This window comes from Aquarana catesbeiana, linkage group LG06 (assembly GCF_042186555.1).
Source record: "Aquarana catesbeiana isolate 2022-GZ linkage group LG06, ASM4218655v1, whole genome shotgun sequence".
NCBI classification, from domain to species: Eukaryota; Metazoa; Chordata; class Amphibia; order Anura; family Ranidae; genus Aquarana; species Aquarana catesbeiana.
Window position 1 is genome coordinate 385783620 of NC_133329.1, and position 21024 is coordinate 385804643.

General features: G+C 42.1%; 1 protein-coding gene across 2 annotated transcripts in view; it reads left to right on the top strand.

The window, feature by feature from the left end:
• The window catches only part of RAB3GAP1 (RAB3 GTPase activating protein catalytic subunit 1), a 245296-nt gene extending 239635 nt beyond the window's left edge, over positions 1-5661 (top strand). For both annotated transcript variants that reach the window (XM_073634286.1, XM_073634287.1), the window contains one exon: positions 5083-5661. In XM_073634286.1, coding sequence (XP_073490387.1) covers positions 5083-5319 — 237 coding nt within the window. In that variant the 3' untranslated portion in view covers positions 5320-5661. The remainder of the gene's footprint in view (positions 1-5082) is intronic.
• Positions 5662-21024: the final 15363 nt, after the last annotated feature.

Genomic DNA, 21024 nt, shown 5'->3' on the forward strand with positions numbered 1-21024 from the left:
TTCAAGTACATAAATATAGCATAGGTGAGGAAATGTGCGCTGCGCACTAAATATTGAACTGTTGCAGGCCTTTATTTTTCACAAATCTTCTCATGTATCATCAGATGGCTCCACTTTCTGCTCTCTTGAATAGTTGCCCCATAATTACAACCTAAGTGGTAAATTGAACAGAGCCGTGCGATGAAACTGTGAACTGAAAACATAATTTCCTACAAAGCCAATAAGACACGGCACTGAATACAAAGTACATATTATGTTTCAGGACCCTGGCACGGTTTTGCATGCATTTGTGTGTGTTGCATTAAGGCAATCTGTTCACTTAGAATGCCGTCCATAATGAGCCACAAAACATAACATCACAGCACACCACAACCTGTGTACATTCATATGCATCCTGTTTATATTGTATAGGGTCATTGGGGTGCCATTCAGACTGCCTTGTAGTAATGTGTATAAAAGGATGCGACTATGCAGCTAGAGCTGCAAGAAGCCTTCTGCATTTCCATTTGGGTACAGAAGGTACATTAATGTGGTTGTAAACCTCTGACATGAAGTATGAACAAAGCTTATCCCTCTATAGTGTGTGTATATAGTCAATCCAGAGCTTTAAGGGGTTGATTTGCTAAAGGCAAGTAGACTGTGCACTTTGCAAAGTGCACTTGCACCAGAGTTTAGTAAATGAGCAGAAGCTCTGCTGATTCCCATCATCCAATCATCCATCTATTTTTTTTTAAAAACTTTTCCTTGCATGTGATTGGGTATTCTTTGCAAAGAGTAAGTGCAGTTGCTCCAGAGTTTAATAAATTGGGTATTCTTTGCAAAGTGAAGCATTACCTCATTTATTAAACTCTGGAGCAACTGCACTTGCACTTTGCAAAATACCCAATCACATGCAAGCAAATTTTTTTTTTTTTTTTTTTAAATAGCATTTTTTCTTGCACATGATTGGATGATGGGAATCAGCAGAGCTTCTGCTCATTTATTAAAGCGGAGTGCCACCCAAAAATGGAACTTGCGCTTATCGTGTTCCTCCCCCCCTCCGGTGTCACATTTGGTACCTTTCAGGGGGGAGGGGGGGAGCAGATACCTGTATAATACAGGTATTTGCTCCCACCTCCGGCAATAGATTGCTGCAGAATCTACGCCATGTCTGGCCCCTCCTCCTTTCATGAGCTCCTTTGCCGGGAAAAATATCTTCTCCCCAGCTTCTTTCAGGTTTTTGGCCATCTTGCTTGACCAGTGTCAGGAGACAGAACTCTTTCACATGTGCACCCAGCATGCTCAGTTCAGTTTGATGAAGAGCGTGAGGAGGACAATAAGGAAGCCTTTATTGCACAAGAGACATATTTGGGGTCGGTGGTTTCCTAAAAGCAAATAGACTTCACTTTGCAAGGAAAGTTGCCCCAATGCTTAGCGAATGAGCTGAAGCTCTGCTGATGTCCTTCACCCCATCATATGCAAATGAAGCTGCTTTTGTTTTTGTTTGTTTTTTCCCTCGCATGTCATTGGGTGTTCTATGCAAAAAAAAATAATAAATTTTGCTAAGCTCTAGGGAAAAAAAAATCCCTTGCCCCGTGTAACTTCCTGTACAAAATGCACAGCCTGTTTTCCTTTAGTATATCCACCCCATTATGGCTCTTGTGGAACAAACCATTTTCAGACCACACTTCTCCTTGTATAGGTATAAAGTTAGATAATGCAGCTTTTATTATCCTACCTTACAAGGTCAGACAAGATGGGAGTGATAATAGTAAAAACTGAATTTTCTTTTGAATCTGCAAATGTCCACCTACCTCACCTGTGATATTCCTGGTCCTCTATGAACTATCGCTGTTAACGTTTTTATAGATATTTTCCAGAACTTTTATATGACTATGGTAAAGAGGCAAATAGAGCTAATGATAGTTACCTTGCCCCAAGAGGGCACCGCTTACCTTCCTTCAACTGATAGCAACCAGCCCAACATCTATTAGTGACATTGATAAAGGACACACAAATAGAATCACCCGAGCAAAAGTTACATATGAAAGTGCCTCATTAACCCCTGTGAAAAATGAATTATAAATAAATAAATAAAAACTCCTTTGGGATAGCTGCTGCTCGAATATTATATGGTTATCACATACAATATGTCTTATACATAGAAGGACAAAGTGGTGCTTACTCTACAAGAGAATTCCACTAGGGGTTTCTTCACAAACCTGGCCTAAGCCATTCAGGGAGGGAAGTACCGTAAGGACCTGGACCCGAACCCAAGACCTCTACTGTGTCTGGCAGTCACTCTCATAAGCCACCTGAGATTCCATAACAGAATTCCACCAGAGATTTCCTCACAAAGCTTGGCCCTAAGACATCCAGGGAGCAGGGGAGTACTGTAGGGCATGGACCTGAGACTGAACCCGAGACCTCTGCTGTCACTCTGCAGTCACTCTCATAAGCCACCTGAGATTCTATAAGAGAATTCCACCAGAGAATTCCTCACAAACCTTGGCCCTAAGATGTCCAGGGAGCAGGGGAGACCTCTGCTGTGTCTGGCAGTCACTCTCATAAGCCACCTTAGATTCTATAAGAGAACTCCTCACAAACCTTGGCCCTAAGACATCCAGGGAGCAGGGGAGTACTGTAGGGCCTGGACCTGAGACTGAACCCGAGACCTCTGCTGTCCCTTTGCAGTCACTCTCTTAAGCCACCTGAGATTCTATAAGAGCATTCCACCAGAGATTTCCTCACAAACCTTGACCCTAAGACTTCCAGGGAGCAGGGGAGTACTGTAAGACCTGGACCTCTGCTGTGTCTGGCAGTCACTCTTGTAAGCCACCTGAGATTCTATAAGAGAATTCCACCAGAGGTTTCCTCACAAACCTGGCCCTAAAGCTGTACACACGATCAGATTGTTGGCAGGGGATTGTCTGTTGACAGACTGTTGTCCTAAAATCTGACCGTTAGTACGCTCCTTTTGACAATTGTTGTCTAACTTTCTGCCAATAAATGTTGGATGACAGGCTAGTAAATTTTCAACGGACAATGGTTGGTTGTCAGATTTTCTGATGGTCAGTACACAAGTCTGTCACACAAAAGTTGAAAGTACAAACACGCATGCTCGGAATCAGTGCTCACCAAACACGACATTAGCAGAAGGGGCCCAAAGGGTGGCGCTCAAGAGCTGAAATTCCTCGTAGTACATCACTACATTCGTGTTTGTTGGCCAACAATTGTGTACCATTAGTATGGAAGACAAGATCCTGCCACACGCCCTTTTGACAAAAATCAGACGCTCGGTTGGCCAACAATCGTACCGTGTGTACGAGGCTTAAGATGTTCAGGGAGCACCGTAAGGGCCTGGACCTGAACCCAAACCCGAGACCTCTGCTGTGTCTGCAAGTCACTTTTGTAAGCCACCTGAGATTCTATAAGAGAATTCCACCAGAGGTTTCCTCACAAACCTGGCCCTAAGGCTGAGTTCACACTGGCATTAAGAGCAGGCATTTGAGAGGCGTTAAAACTCCCCTCAAATGCTTATGCACAAGATATAATAGACAGCACATTGCGCTGTTCACATTATCAAAACGTGAAGCGTAAATGTCGCTTCAAAATTGAAGCCTTGTGTCGAGTCAGGAGGCTTTTGAAGCCTTTCAAAGCCTCCCATTCAAGTCTATGGTAACGCTTTGCAAACGCTCTGGCAGGCGTGATCTGGACCCCCCAACCCGGGGTAAGTGCAGCTTTTCCCATCTATGTATAAGACATTGATTAACGACCCTGCAGCCTGACAACCAGCTGCATAGGTAGTTTTGCAGAATGAGCATTGTGGTACCTATGGCTAGCCATATCACTCCATGCAGTTATCCCAGGGACATTGTAACTAGGTTGCAGCAACATTACAGTAGAACTTTAGTCAGAAAATGAAGTCCTGCTAGATGACTTCAGGCTGGCCCCTTTTGCAGGTATAGCTATATAAAACATTAATTAATAATAATAAGCGTCTATACTGTTTAAAATGCATACACCGTCTCCCTGCTCTGCACATGCTCAGTTGCTCTCCATTTTTAGGCACTGTGCCGAATTTGTAGAGGCTGATCTGCTGACGGCCTAAAGATTTACTTTGACTCCGGGCTTCAGGAAAATGGCAGCCTCCAGCAAGAAGGAACAGGAGCAATGCTGGAGGCAATTTACAGCACACACTCATTTTGGTAGCATAATTATTCATGTGGGATATACGTTCTTTGCTAAAGAACATTATTTTTAATCTAGTTGTTATGCGTAAAGTTCCACTTTAAGGGATGTGGCTATCATTGGCTGCTTGCCAGCTGGCAGGGTTGTTCCTCAGCCTAACCTCTACAATTTGCCATTGACATCAAATGGAGCAGGACTCCTGTGATGAGTCTAAAGGGATGATTGGCCTTTCTTGTTAGTCCTCATTGTTAAGTGTTACTAAACCCACAACAGTAAAATCAGTCTGTATATACAGTAAAGCATGCTTGTTATACTCACTGTGAAACTTAAGGGGTTAATACTCTGCATTGTGTAAAAAAGACTCTTTTATCCTGTATGTACAAATCCTCCCCTTCCTGCACTGTCTATCTGGGGAAGGGCAGCTAACACAGGCAGGGTAGCCGACCTGCACATGCTCAGTTGTGTCTTTTACGCTGTAGAGAATATTTCCTTGTTGAGCTGAACTAGCCAGGTCACATGATACTGACATCACACATGTGGGCGTGTATACAGGCTGCAGTGGAAATCTCCTCCTACCTGAACTCTCAGCACTGGAGAAACGGTGTAGTTTATCACTGACTGTGGTATACAGATCATCCAAAAAGGTATATAGTGGCAATATTTTATGTAAAAGAAGATTTATACGCTATGGGCACTGTGTGTGTGTGTGTGTGTGGGGGGGGGGGGGGGTGCAGATGAACTATTTTCATAATACTGGGTTTAGTAACACTTTAAACATAGAAGCTTTTTCATATCTGTCCAATGGTTATTGGACTGTATTAAAATATAGGTGTATTAGTTGTAGATCCCCTCCTATAATGAAATTACTAATGAACCTCTCCTATAATTCTAAATATCAGTTCTTGTTTTTAGACTGCAGCCCTGGGCCCGCTGGAGGAAGATCTGAAAAGGTCCGGTGCACCAGAAGACAGGAAGGCGATGTCCGGGACAGATTTCCCTCCCCCCGCAGGCCGGGAAATCATCCTGCGCTCTACAGTCCCAAGACCCGCCCCCTATTCAAAGGCTCTGCCCCAGCGCATGTACAGCGTACTGACGAAGGACGATTTCAGACTAGCTGGAGCGTTCTCTTCTGATACATCCTTCTTCTGAAGCTCCAGATTACCCCGCTTAACTAAGAGAGGAGAGCTATGGGGGGGGGATGGGTGATATGGCATCACATAGATGTCTTATCTGCTCTTCGAGGCTGAAATTTTTTTTCATCTGAATTTGTTTAGAAGGTTAAAAAAGAACCTTTAATTCCCAGAATGACGAGCCGAAGATGCTTATATGGTCAAAGTGCAGAAGCAGTCAGGTGTGGTAATGATAAATCTTTTCATGTTATTAATTGGAGCTTTCAGATGCTACAAAGGATTTCCGGTCCTTTATGTGACAGTGCTTGGAGTAAAAAAAAAAAAAAAACAATCGCTATCATTAGCCTCAGGATATGAGGGGGGGGGGGGGGGGGGGGGGGCAATTTATCCAACTCTCATTTGTTGTCAGCAGATCCTACAGATATGTTAGAGATGTCGGTGGCCTCATTGCAGTGATAATAAGTACTGGTTACGTGATTAAGTGACAAAAGTACTACTACTGAAAAATATCTGCAGCTGAGTAAAATGAATGTTCTCTTCTCTCCATAAGAAACTAAACCATTTGCTGCTCCTTTGTTGATAGGTCAGATGTGAGGGACAAGTCCTATGACTCCAGCATGGCTTCTGCAAGGCTTGAGATGTGCTGCACCTGACATTCATATATCACCAGTCACATAGGACTAAAGCAGGTATGAACATCCCGCTGTGCTTTAGTATTGCAGGGGAACTACAAGTCCCAGCGTGTCTACTAATACAGGAAGCTAGAACTTGCAGCTCCCAGGCACAAGTACGTATAGCTTTTTTAAGTCTAGGTTCACATCTATGTGGCCATGCGGGCCGTGGTTTGCACGTGCACAACAAATGAATGGGCTGTCGTGCCCCATGAAACGCAGGACAGAAGTGCCTGCACCAGTTTGGAAATCGCAGCCTGCATGGGAACCGCGAGTACAGCGCAGTTCCCAGTGCGATTAATGGCACCCGTGTTTCGTCGTGTGGGTGGCTGCAGCTGCGGAAATTTGTGCGGGTCCCGAAGTGGCACCACCTGCACAGGTGAGAACCTAGTCTTAGTGCTTTAAACTGTTACATTAGGGCTCCATTCAAACCTTTGCACTTTGTGTGGTGCATTAAATAAAAAAAAATACTGTTTGCAACATGTTTAATGCGCTTTCATGAAAATGCATTGTTCCATAGAGTTCAATGGTTACGCCCCAGACAGACGGGAACTGGCCCTAAGACTCCAGCATTGTACAGTTCATAACCCAGTAAGCTTCCTAAAAAGATAAAACACTGTACAGTTTTTACCATACCCCTCCTTTCGTTTTCTTTCTTTTTTTTTTCTCCTTTCGTTTTCTTTCTTTTTCTCCTTTTCGTTTTCTTTCTTTTTTTCTCCTTTCATTTTCTTTCTTTTTTTTTTTTTTTTTTTTTTTCTCCTTTCATTTTCTTTCTTTTTTTTTTTTTTCTCCTTTCGTTTTCTTTCTTTTTTTTTCTCCTTTCATTTTCTTTCTTTTTTATTTTTCTCCTTTTCTTTTTTTCTCCTCCTTTTCTTTTTCTTCTTTTTCTTTTTTCTCCTTCCATTTTTTTTTCTATTTAACCCAAAAGTAAACATAGTTACAGCTTACCAATTCTTAGATGTGATGGCTGCATTTATTTTCTTTCCCCTGGTTTTCACTTAATGATCTGGCCAGTAAGACCCCCATACACACAATTAGATTTTCTACAGATTTTTGTCTTCAGATTTACCAAAACCATGTAGTGCAAGGGCCGGACTGATTGCATACAAATTGAAACTCTTCAAGTTTGACCTCATATTATATGGTTTTGGTAAATTTGAAGACAAAAATCTGCAGAAATTCTAATAGTGTGTATGGGACTTTAATAGTCTGTTTTTTTTATTCGCAATAGAACAAGCTCTTGTACAACTGTAGCAGTTACAAGTTTGGGACAAAACATTTACAACAGCCAGGGGAGCTAACAATGATCAGCTTTTATATGTAAAACCCTTATTCCAAAAGGAAAAAATGGTTTGCTGCAAATGCTTAAAGCCGTATTAAACCCAAACGCAAACATTTATTATATTGCAGCTTACCAAGTCTAAGAGGTGATGGCTGCATTAGTTTTCTTTTTTTTGTTTTTTCCAGGCTTGCTTCTATTTTAATCTGGAGATTGAGCTAGCAAGTCTGTTTTTTTTTCCCTCCAGGAGAATGTATCAGTTTACATAGATGAGACAAACCACTTAACATGGGCAGGGGTGTATAAAATGATCAGCTTTTATTTATGTAAAATCTTTATCCCAAAAGGGAAAACGCTGTTTGTTGTAACTCAGTGTTAGCCGGAGTTTGGCTTTAGGGCCAGTTCACACCACATGCAGTCCAGTGCGGGTTTTTTTCTGCATCAAAACGCATGGAAAGTAAGTTATATGGTTTCCAATGGCATAGTTTATACCAGTGCGGTCAGTTCCAGGAAAAAAAAAAAAAGTAGAGTATACTGCATTTGTTTTTCTGTGCTGGAACGCGGCAAAATGCATCAGTAACACACATGACCCCAGTACAGTGGAGAAAAAAAATGCATCTAATGCATCAAAAACACACCGAAATGCACCAAAAATACATCTACAGAAATGCACCCAGGACGGATCTGGAGTGTGTTTTTGTGGCGTGAACCAGCCCTTAATTTGTAAATCTGCTAATACTTTTAACACCCCCCCCCAATCCAGACTGACGATGCTGCTGTCCTTCCTATGTCAGTCCTCCAGAGTTGCCTCACACTGATACAGGAGGTGTGTTACTGATTAGATCACTGGGATCAGAGGGGGGGAGGGAGCCTAATGCAGCCACCACATCTAAGGATCTGTAAGCTGCAATATATTACATTTTTGGTTTTGGATTTAATACCACTTTTAAAGTGTTACTAAACCCACAACAGTAAAAATCAGTCTGTATGTGCAGAATAGCATGCTTGCTATACTCACTGTGGAACTTAAGGGATTAATCCTCCGCATTGTGTAAAAAGGCTGTTTGATCCTTAATGGACAGATCCTCCTCTCCTGTAGGGTCTCTCTTGGCAAGGCCAGATAAGACACAGTCAGAGCAGTCCCCCTACACATGCTCAGTTTGGTCTCTATTGCTGGAGAGAACATTTCCTTGTTGATCAGAGCTAGCCAGGTTAGATGATATTGATATCACACATGTGGGCGTGTTTACAGATCCTAAATGACAGCCCCGTCCCTCCCTACTCCTCCATGCCCAGTAACTAAAAAAAAAAGAACACAGTGGGTGGGATGTCATATCTTGATTGATGGATGATCCGCCTCCCATAACAGCATGAGGACACAGGATATAGTGAAAATCTCCTCCTACCTGACCACTCAGACCCTGCAGTTTATCATGTGACCGCGTGGTATACAGGTCAGTCAAAAAGATATATAGTGGCAGTATCTTAATGTAAAAGATTATTTTTTTTAAGCTGTGGGCACTGCGGCGGGGCGGATGAGCTATTTTCATATTACTGAGTTTAGTAACACTTTAAAAATGGTAGCTGGAGTTCAGCTTCAATTTGTTGCTAGTATATCCAATGCTCCCCCCGCACCCGGTTAACTATACTGTTGTCCAAAGGTGCTCCTTCATCCAGAGTGGGGGCGCTCTAGTACAGGAGATGTGTTACTGGCCAGATCACCAGGTGAAAAGGAAAACTAATGCAGCCACCACATCTGATGGTTGGTAAGCTGCAATATACTACATTTGGCTTTAAAAGCTGCCCCGAGAGAAATGAGTGTTCTGGTCGTTCAGATTTCCTTCTACATCCTAAAAAATAAGCGATCTGCAGCCCTGGGGCTCCCTACATATGAAGTATCACTGCCATCCTCTCAGAAGTACAAGCACCCTTGCTTAAGAATGAAAAGGGATTGTGAGCATTTAAAGGGAAGCCAGGGGATTGATTTCCCCCCCCCTCCCCCCAAAACATTTTTACAACTTGCAGTGAAACAACAGCTTTTATTACTGTCAGAGAGACGCCAAACCAGATCCTCCCCTCTCCACCCCTCCCCACAGGTATCACTGGCAGAGAGACGCCAACCCAAATCCTCCCCTCTCCACTCCACCCCTCCGGTATCACTGGTGGACTTTCAGGCCACATTTTAGTTCCAAGGCAGTGATGTCACTCATTGAACTCAACAGGTTTGACTGCACTACCCTAACCTACCACCAGGCTCAAGCCTAGAACTCAAAAGAAATCCTGACAATAACATTCTATTAAATGTGGTAAGTTTCAATCAACAGATATTCTAAAATCAAAACTAAGTCACATGAGCCTATTAAATGTCATTGAGGTTCAGATTTTATGGAGCTTTTTTTTTTCTCTTTCAGATTATGTTTTTTTGCTGTAAAATTAACTTGTTTTAATGTGATATAAGTAACATGTTGCAAACCTGTACAATGAATGCCATGCTGTGTTTATTTGTAGCTGTGCAATATAAAATAATGAAAAATGTTACATGAGGTGGTTGTGGATTCTTTATTAGAACGTCCTCAGTCAGTGGGGGATAAGGGAAATCACTTTTTTTTTTTAACTGTTAATATCTGCATTTACCACACGCTGACTCTACAATGCCCATACACACATTCTAGATCAGTGGTTCTCAAGCTGGGGGTTGAATGATGATTTGCCTGGGTCACCGAATCCTGAAGCCCGCAGAGCTCTCCCAGCCTTTTTGCGGCCGCCCAGAAGGGCTGTCTCTGGAGCCCGCAGCCGTCCAATCAGTTCACAACATGGCTGGGGGTGCAGAGACTAGAGGTTAGGTGACTGGAGAGGAATGTGAAGTGGGAGGGGCTGGAGGAGACCCTATCTCCTGATTTCAGCATAGGTGTCACCGCTACAAGACACCACAAAGTCGGAGACACAGTGAGTAACAATACCTATGATTAGAGTTGCCATTAAAAGTCCCCACTACAGTTTTCAGATCAGCAGATGACCTTGACCAAGTTGGCTGATCAGAACTCCCTCCAGCACTGCCACTCATCCTATTCCCCACCAAGGAGTAAGAGAAGGAATAAAAATAGAGAATACATGGAAGGGAAAGGAATACAGGAAAAAAAAAAAAAAAAAGGGGAGAGAAAGAATAAGAGAAAGAACAAGAAAGACAGCTAGAGAGAGGGATAGGGAAAAAAAAACCCAAGAAATTAGGATAGAGAAAGATAAAAGGGAAAGAAAGAAGAACAAAAAGAAAGGGTGGTACATCCTAGAATGTACCATAAGGGGTTTTAATACTGTACGAGTGGAAGGGACTCAGGGAGGGCTAAATGTCCGTGGGTTAGGGGCGCAAATTACTTGTCTTGCCTTGGGTGCTGACAACCCACGCTACAAAAATAATTTTACTGTTGGGGTCCCCACAACTTGGGAAATTTTATCAAGGGGTCACGGCCCTAGAAGGGTTGAGAACCAATTGTCTAGACCAGGGATCCTCAAACTACGGTCCTCCAGCTGTTGTGGAACTACACATCCCATGAGGCATTGTAAAACTCTGACATTCACAGACATGACTGGACATGATGGGAATTGTAGTTCCTGAACAACTGGAGGGCCATAGTTTGAAGACCCCTGGTCTAGATGATGTTGCACCATCCAGTCCTATCACTTTATATGACATGGAACAGTTTCTAATCATCAGTGTTAATTTTTGACATCAATTTTTGATATAGTTTTAGTTTGCCTAAAATGCAGTTTTAGTTGTATTTTAGTCATCTGAATTGTTTAACCACTTCGGCCCCGGAAGATTTACCCCCTTCATGACCAGGCAGCTTTTTTGCGATACAGCACTGCGTCACTTGCACGGTCGTGTGACATTGTACCCAAACAAGATTGGCATCCTTTTTTCCCCAAAAATAGAGTTTTCTTTTGGTGGTATTTGATTACCTCTGCAGTTTTTATTTTTTGCGCAAAAAAAAAAAAAAAAAAAAAGGCCGACAGTTAAAACATATTAGCTATAAAACATACCCAATAAAAAAATTTAAAAAATCTAATTTTTTCAAATTAGGCCAATATGTATTCTGATACATATTTATGGCAAAAAAAAAAAAAAAAAAAAAAATCCCAATTTGCGTATATGGATTGTTTTGAGCAAAAGTTATAGCGTCTACAAACTATGGGATTTTTTTTTTCTTTTTTTACTAGTAATGGTGATCATTGACTTATAGCGGAACTGCAATATTGTGGTGGACAAATCAGACACTGACACTTTTTGGGGACCAGTGACAGTAATACAGTGATCAGTGCTAAAAAAAAAAAAAAAAAAAAAAATGCACTATAATAATGACACTGGTAGGGAAGGGGTTAACATTGGGGGCGATTGTGTGCCTAGAGCAGGGGTCTCAAACTGGCAGCCCTCCAGCTGACTGTTACAAGCATGACTCCCACAGGCAGCGGCTGTGACTTGGGACTGCAAAGTTGCATGACAAGTCATACCCCCTGATTTCCAAAGAGTACCGTTCATATCTGTGCGACTTCAAAGTAATCCCTGTACTACTTTGGGTTGACTTTGATGCAAATTGAGGTCCATAGACCTCAAGTTTACACAGGCATTCTCTGAAATCGCACGACTTTCAAGTCGCGGCAGTGTGAAAGGGGCCTTAGCAGAAACAGAGGATCAGTACATTCCCCTCTCACAGAACAGCAATCTGCCTTGTTAACATAGGCAGACCGCCGTTCTGCCCATCTCCAAATGAATGGCGGCTCCCAGCGGACATTGCGCCCCCCCCCCCCCCGACCCGGAAGTGTCAGATCACATACTGGGTGCAGCCTATTGACGGCAATGGCACTATTCCAATTTTTTTTATAGCGCCAAAAAGAAAAAAAAAAACAGAGTTGATCAAATACCACCCAAAGAAAGCTCTATTTGTGGGGGAAAAAAAAATGACTAATTGTATTTGTGTACAGCGTAGCACGACCGCGCAATTGTCAGTTAAAGTAACGCAGTGTTGTACAGCAAAAAATTGCCTGGTCATGGGGGGGGGGGTAGTAAAGTGGTTAAAATTACTGTTGAACTTTTGGCAGTTGGATTTGCAGGTACAGGCCGATTGCCATTATTGTAATAAAAGAAACATTTTCCTCTCTATAGCACTCCTGCAGGGATATAAACAACCCATTCATTTCTATTGTACTTATGCAGGCGCAGTAACATGTCAGCTTCAAATACTCAAATACTAATTTTCACAGACTTAGTTAGGGGTGGGGCTTGAAGTAAGCCTTTCCTAAGAGAAACATGGAGACTTGCCATTGCTGACCAGAAAATGTTAATGGTCTGTTATCCTGGTGCCTTTGCTACAATAATCCGAATTCTGACCCAGAACAAATATGCAGATGTATTCCGATTCATAATGTGTTGAGGCCGGAGGTCAGAACAACAGCCAGGTAATGAGCAGCTTCAGGAGTTCAGCAATGGCAGATCCCCCATTTTTCTTTTGACAGGTTCCCTTTAAGGGTTGTTGTACACATTCAGCACATTTGCTGTGTGACAGATTCCATTTCCTGCAATGGAGCCAGAAGGAGAGTTTTAATTTGGTTGTGCAGTGCGTGCCGCACACTCCTAACCGACTGATTATGTGTTCATTAACAGAACAGCAGGATCCTGCGAGCGCAGGGCTCTTGGGGATTAATGGACACCCCAGACATGTTATACATTCAATATCATTTATACACAGGAACAAATCAGAAAGACTTTAAAGATGAACTCTAGATACACACACAATATACATATATGGGAACGGTTTTACCCTACCGAAGGATCTGCAACTCTGTAAGCAAGTCTTGTGTTGCAGGGAGACCTGCCAGTCAGGATAACCTGGTCCTCAACAGTTTTTCCCAGCAGAAGTAGCATTGATCAACCATTACTCTGCTTCCTTCCCTCCTGACACTGCAGCATGCCTGAATGACTTCTAAGAACACAGGTGTAGATACCAAGGCATATTCAGGTGCCTAATGGCCACACATAAAATATATATATATATTTTATCATATTTATCGGCATATAACACACACTTTTTCCCCCTGAAAATAAAATGCAAATAATGCATGCGTGTTATATGCCAATATTTTGTTTAGAAAGCCAATAGGGGGAGGGCGGCAAATTCCATACCTCCTGAATTAACTGGGACTTTGCTTGCCAGTGAATCCGGAATCCTGTTGGAGCAGTGACTCGCCTGGGAGGGGTGCGCTAGTGTGGGCACTCCCACCCCGCAGCTTGTGCAGGATGTTTGGTGTCCCACGCGCTGCGATCTCAGCCCACCGGCACATTACAATACAGACAGTTCAGATCTAACTGAACCCACCTCTCCTCCTCTTCAGCTCTGATGTATTCTTTGTACACAGACAGGAGGAGGAGGAGCCAAGACACCGCTGTACATGTGCCGCTCATCTAAGGTCTGTGTGATTATTATGCACACACTATAGATGCTTCAAAGTCGATTATTAAAATTTCGGGGGTTTTTCCCTGAAACTTGCCTCTTAAAATTAAGGTGTGTGTTATACGCCAATAAATACGATAGATAGATATATATATAGTATCTCACAAAAGTGGCAATACTGACTTTTGTTGCCAGCGGTTTAGACATTAATGGCTGTGTGTTGAGTTATTTTGAGGGGACAGCAAATTTACACTGTTATACAAGCTGTACACTCACTACTTTACATTGTAACAAAGTGTCATTTCTTCAGTGTTGTCACATGAAAAGATAGAATAAAATATTTACAAAAATGTGAGGGGTGTACTCACTTTTGTGCGATACCGTGTGTGTGTATCTATCTATATCTTTTACACATACTAAGTTGGGTATTTTTACCAAAGAAATGTAGCAGAATACATATTGAAGTACATTTTTGAAGAAAGATTTGTTTGCAAAATTTTAAACCCAAAACAAAGAAAAACCCAGCGGTGATGGAATACCACCAAAATAAAGCTCTATCCATTTTAAAAAAAGGATAATAAATTTCACTTGGTTACAGGATTTCAGAACTGAGTAATTGTCAAAGTGTGACAGCGCTTTTTTTTTTTTTTTTTTTTAAAAGCAACCTGCAAAGCAAAGTTATAATGTGCTCGTATGCATTGCTGCATCGCATACAAGCACATTATGTGAAACTTACCTTAAAACGAAGCCCACCGCTGACAGGTCTTCTATCTTCACCCCCGGTCTTCCTTCGGGGGTTGGCGGGCTCCAGTCCTCTGATTGGACAAGCCGACAAGACATAACTTCCACGCATGTGCGCAGGAGCCGCTGTTCACAACACAGGACTCTGAGGGAACAGCACGGGCAGGCCGTTTCTTCAAAACGCATGCGCCGGTGACGTCACCGGCAGCTTGGCAAGTATAGATCTCCTAAACGGCGCACGTTTAGGACATATTTACTGTACCTATAGGTAAGCCTTGTTATAGGCTTACCTATAGGTAAAAGTCATGCATGGGAGTTTACTCCCACTTTAACAACCCAGCAATAAAAATGCGCTTATATAATGTCCGGCACAGTTTCTTTTTGACTCCGATCCTTGGCAGTACTTGTAATTAGCTAAGGGGCTTGCTCCTCCTGGCAGCGAGTTGGTGGAGGAGGAGGACTTCATCACTTCCCAGACAAACCTCATCTCTCCCCACCACAGGCCCAAATCCCTACGCCCTAAAATAAAATCCATTACGTAGTTCTAAAAGAATGCTCTCGTCTTGCCTGAAGTTCTCTGTTAACATTGCGCTGACCCATAGAGTTACGGGCAGGACGAGCAGATATGAAATCTGCCATTTTTTTTTTTTTTTCCCCTGGTTTGCGATTATTAACTTTCCCTCCCGACTGGTGATATTTTCCCAGCTTCGCTCACGGCTATTGATAGATTTAACCGTACAGTAGCTGCTGCCATGGAAACTGGTGGAAATATCTATTTTAAGGCTTGAAATGGTGCTGGGCGTCATTGCAGCAGAAATAATGTGCTCTTTAACCCCTTCCCTCCCGGACAGGCCACCGTTCTGCCATCTGCTTTCCGCAGCTCCATAATTAATTATTTTTCTGGGACCTATATGAGCGCATACGGTGCTGGTCTAGGGGGGTGTTAATGAACTTTTATCTGCAGATCAAGGTGATATGCAAAGGAAAAAAAAAAATAAAAGTGAAGTGGTAAATATACAGAGATCAGCTGATATAGCAGTGTCAAGACAAGTTCCGGTTCAGGGACCTTTTAACGCCTCGTGCGTGGAATGTGAGAAAAATAACAAAAAACAGAGACAGGAATAGAAGATTGCTTCACGGGGTGTGAAATGCCGCCTTCAATTTACACCAAGAAACCGTTTTAATTAGGAGTTTTGGTTTCTCATGAATTCCTTATTCTACAAGCATGAAACTTCAACTTTCCGGGTGCGTCCGTCCACACATGACATCTCATTTAACACACATGAAGTTTTACGTTTCTGGATCGTGGGGTGAGACCCCCTCATATATATATGTAATGGTATGCAACTGAGGACTCTGCTTTTTTTTAAATTTTATTTTAGAAGAGGATTAAAGCTGCATTCTGGCCGTGTACAAAAGAAAACCAGGTAATCCAGCTGATGTTGGCATTCAAATTCCAATAAATGTAACCTTACAGACAACTGGCCTGTGTATCGAAATGTCTTGGACCTAATCTCTATGTAGGTATGTGATGTGTGGCCCTCAGACCTCAGCAGTCTGTAGTGGGAACATTGATTGGGGTGATGGCATTGATCTCCATTAGCCTCATGTAACATGTTCCCAGTTTCGTATTGTCTTCTGCAGCATCTCCCCACCAACAATGTATCCTGTCTTCACTCTCTGACCCTCATCTCCTCTATTAGGTCTGAAGTTTGACTGTCCTCTCAAGCATTACATACACTCACCAGCCACTTTATTAGATACACCTTACTAGTACCGGGTTGGACCCCCCTTTTGCCTTCAAAACTGCCCTAATTCTTTGTGGCATAGATTCAAGAAAGTGTTGGAAACATTCCTCAGGTAGACTGTCGCATTTAAACGATGCTCAACTGGCTCTAAGGGGCCCAAAGTGTGCCAAGAAAATATCCCCCCCACCCTGAACCGGTGATACAAGGCGGGATGGATCCATGCTTTCATGTTTACGCCAAATTCTGACCCGACCATCTGAATGTCGCAGCCGATATCGAGACTCATCAGATCAGGCAACAACGTTTGTCCTTCTATTGTCCAATTTTGGTGAGACTGTGTGAATTGAAGCCTCAGTTTCCTGTTCTTAGCTGACAGGAGTGGCACCCGGTGTGGTCTTCTGCTGCTGCTGCAGCCCATCTCCTTCAAGGTGCAATGTGTTGTGCGTTCAGAGATGGTATTCTGCATACCTTGGTTGTATCAAGTGTTTTTTTTGAGTTACTGCTGCCTTTCTATCATCTCCAACCAGTCTGCCCATTCTCCTCTGACATCAAAAAGACATTTCCGTCCACACAACTGCCGCTCCCTGGATATTTTCTCTTTTTCGGACCATTCTCTGTAAACCCGAGTGATGGTTTTGAGTGATACTCAACAACCATGCCTTGTTCAAAGTCATTTAAATCCCCTTTCTTCCCCATTCTGGTGCTCGGTTTGAACAAGTCGTCTTCGCCACGTCTAGATGCCTAAATGCATTGAGTTGCTGCCATGTGATTGGCTGATTAGCAAGTTGTGTTACCAAGCAATTGAACAGGTGTACCTAATAAAGTGGCCAGTGAGTGTATATTGAACATTATGTTTGGCTCTTGGGTGATGTCAGGGGCTGCATTTGAGGCCCCCTTGAGCTCATAAGTTGACCATCACTACTACAAATGAACGGCTGAACCCTGGAGCCGTCACTGATGTAAAACTAACTTTAATAAATAGAGGATTTACAACATATAATTTTGTCTGTCCAACACATTTCACCTCGCAAAGGGCTTAATCATGGAGCTCTCCATGATTAAGCCCTTTGTGAGCTGAAACACGTTGGACTAGGAGGAGGACAGGCAAAACTATATGTTGTGAATGGTCTGTCTGTCCACCGCCCCCTGCACCAATGCATTTTAACTCAAAAAGAGCTTATTCATTAAAGTCTCAATGACTAAGCCCTTTGGTGAGGTGAGCAGGCGAGACTAGATGTCCTGAATACTCTATTAAATTAAAACTGGTTTTTACATTTGTGATGATATCAGTGTGTGGCTTATTCATTTCTACTTAACAAGCTGAACAGGGGTGTGCACCTGATGAAAGCTGGAAGTAAAGGGCAAAGAGGCAAGTTTAGAGCGGCGCCGCTACTATTGATTCCTTTTTTCATCCATTTTTCCCCATCAGCGCTGCTGATCTTTTCCAGCCTCTTCCTGTCTACATACACCCACTCATCAGCTGCACATCATTGCTCTGGACCAGCTTCCAGCTTTGGAATGTGTGTTGGCACAGCCAACTTGTAGTCTGCACCAGGGGTCCATGTGACGGGGTGAACCAGGACCCACTTATCCTGTCTGGCAGGAGTGCCGGATCACAAAACTTTTGGTTGTGATTAAGATCTCTAGAATCAGCTATTTCAATCACAATCCAAAGGGACTCTGGAAATCCTGTGTTGTGCAGAAGCTGCTAACCTAATATATCATCATCATCATCATCATCATCATCATACTATTAAATGACATCATTCAACCAACCGAACCTTCAGCTCCTCTAACCCAGTGTTTCTCAACTCCAGTCCTCAAGGCGCCCCAACTGGTCATGTTTTCAGGATTTCCATTATTTTGCACAGGTGATTCGATCAGCTTCACAGCCTTAGTAATTACCACAGCCGTTTCGTCTAAGGGAAATCCTGAAAACCATGACCTGTTGGCACGCCTTGAGGACTGGAGTTGAGAAACACTGCTCTAACCCACACCTTGGATGACAAGACTACTTGACCAGAGCTACAGGTAAAACAACAAACATGTATGTATTCCAACAATGACTACAGTGGTTCTCCTGGAGTTCTGATTGAAGTTTTCGGTCCCTCTTTTAGCCGGTATAAGTGAATTCTGGTAATCTGCGTTTCATATCAACTTGCAGTAAATGACTGTCACATGTCCATGTTTTGCGGTTTAGAACAAGAAAAAAAATATATACACTTTTTACCTATAAGACTACATGCACATGGACGGCTTGCCCCGTCAGGGTTAAATCGCTGCGTTTCTGAGCGCCTAGGAGGCACAACTGCAGCATCTGAGTGCTGGAATTTGGGGCACACATCCCTAAATGTGAGTACCGCTCAGTACAGCATCCCCAAAACATTGGGGGGTTAATACTGACTGTCCACCCATTTGTATGTAGCCTTACCGACAGAGGAACTGACCGTATTTCAAGGACATCAGCATGTAATAAAAACATCGCTTGATCTGTGCATATTGACTGAAATAATAAAGTGCGTTTCCACCTTTGCAACCAAATTGGGATAACAACTGCAGGCAGTCCCCGAGTTACAAACACCCGAGTTACGAACGACTCCTACTTATGAACGGCCTCAAATGCCGACCACTTGTGCTCCACGCTGGTCCTGGATACCTCCGGACACATCCCATACTGCAGTACTACATGTACTGCATGGCCAGAAGAGCCCCAGATAACATAACAAGCGCCCGGAACATCCCACATCCATGCACAGGCGGACGTTACACTTACAAATGCAGTGTTGTGACTTAAGAATAACTTCGACTTACAAACAAACCTGCAGTCCCTATTGTGTTCGTAACTCGGGGACTTCCTGTACGTTATGTTTGTTACACGCCCCCATTCACATAGCATAATTAAAAAAAGTGTTTTAATTATTGTGGGTGAATCACCATTAACCACTTCTGGACTGCCCACTGCACATATACTGTGGGGAACGCGTGCGCGGGTCCCACAGACTTGATGTCCGCCGGCCACCCACAATCACAGTACAGAGGCAGGACGAGGGTCTGCCTATGTAAACAAGGCAAAACTCCGTTCTGGCAGGGGACAATGTGGAGATCTGCATGTTCCTAGTGATCAGGAACAGCAATCTCTGTATTGTCCCACTGAGCCAATCCCCCCCCTACAGTTAGAACACACCCAGGGAACACACTTAACCCCTTGATCGTCCCCTAGTGTTAACCCCTTTCCTGCCAGTGTCATTTATACAGTGAGAGTGCATATTGTTTTTTTTTATACCACTAATAACTGTATTGGTGTCAATGGTCCCCAAAAAGTGTCACTTAGGGTCAGATTTGTCCACCGCAATGTCGCAGTCCCACTAATAATCGCAGATCACCATCACTACCAGTAAAAAAAAATTTAAAGTCCCTAAATCTATCCCCTATTTTGTAGAAACTATAACTTTTGTGCAAACCAATCAATATACGCTTATTGGGATTTTTTTTTACAAAAACATGTAGAATACATTTTTTTTGGATATGTATTATAGCAGAAAGTTAAAAATATTGTTTTTTTTTTTTTACAAAATTGTCAGTCTTGTTTTGTTTATAGCGCAAAAAATAAAAACCGCAGAGGTGATCAAATACCACCAAAAGAAAGCTCTATTTGTGGGGAAAAAAAAGATGTCAATTTTGTTTGGGTACAGCGTCGCACGACCGTGCAATTGTCAGTTAAAACGGAGTGCCGTATTGCAAAAAATGGCCTGGTCATTAAGGGGGTACACCCTTCCAGGGCTGAAGTGGTTAAATTATAGCACCACATCCCTTAGACAAAACTGAAAAAGGAAATATTGGGACTTCTCAGGTGCATTATACCAAAAGATAGTATTTCATTCAAAATTCATTATTTTTTTGGAAATAGGTTAAAATAAAATTTGAAGTCCATATAAACACATACAATTAGTGTTCAAGTCTAGTTATAATTGATTGTGAAGATCTGCCGGCACAGTACAGACAGGATAATTATAGCAAATACAACTGCCCAGCCCCCTCATAAACAAAGACCACTATGTAGGATTTTTCCTTGTTGGATCATCCATCTAAAAAAAGAAAAGCTGCAACTTTAAAATCTTTTTTTTTTTTAAACAAAACTGAAAAAAGTAAATACTGTATTGGGACTTTTCTGGTGCATTATACCAAAAGACAGTATTTCATTAAAAATTCATTATTTATTTAGAAATAGGTTCAAATTTGTAGTCCATATAAAAACATATACAATTACAGTTGTGGCCCAATTCATACGATCCTTTGTTTCAAGGCGGTGTAGTGGTGACAAAATCCTGACATGTTTCACCCTATGGGCTTCTTCAGGGGCCATATTGCCCGCTAATGGTCATAACATTCTAATAGATAAGAAAAAAATTATAAATTCATAGACAAAAAATTATTACAGCAATTCTTTAAATATTCAATGAAGTTAGTGCCACATGCTTACCCCACATTTGTGTAGATATATATATATTCAAGTGGTATATTATCAAATTTTGTCACCACTACACCACCTTGAAACCAAGGATCTTATGAATGGGGTCACAACTGATATATGTATATATTTTTATATGGGCTTCAAATTTTAACTTATTTCTAAATAAATAATGAATTTTTAATGAAATACTGTCTTTTGGTATAATGCACCTGAAAAGTCCCAATATTTCCTTTTTCAGTTTTGTTTTTTTTTTTTTTTAAATATATATATATATATATATATATATATATATATATATATATATATATATATATATATATATATATATAAAAGTTGAAGTTTTCTTTTTTTTTTTAGATGATATATTCTGG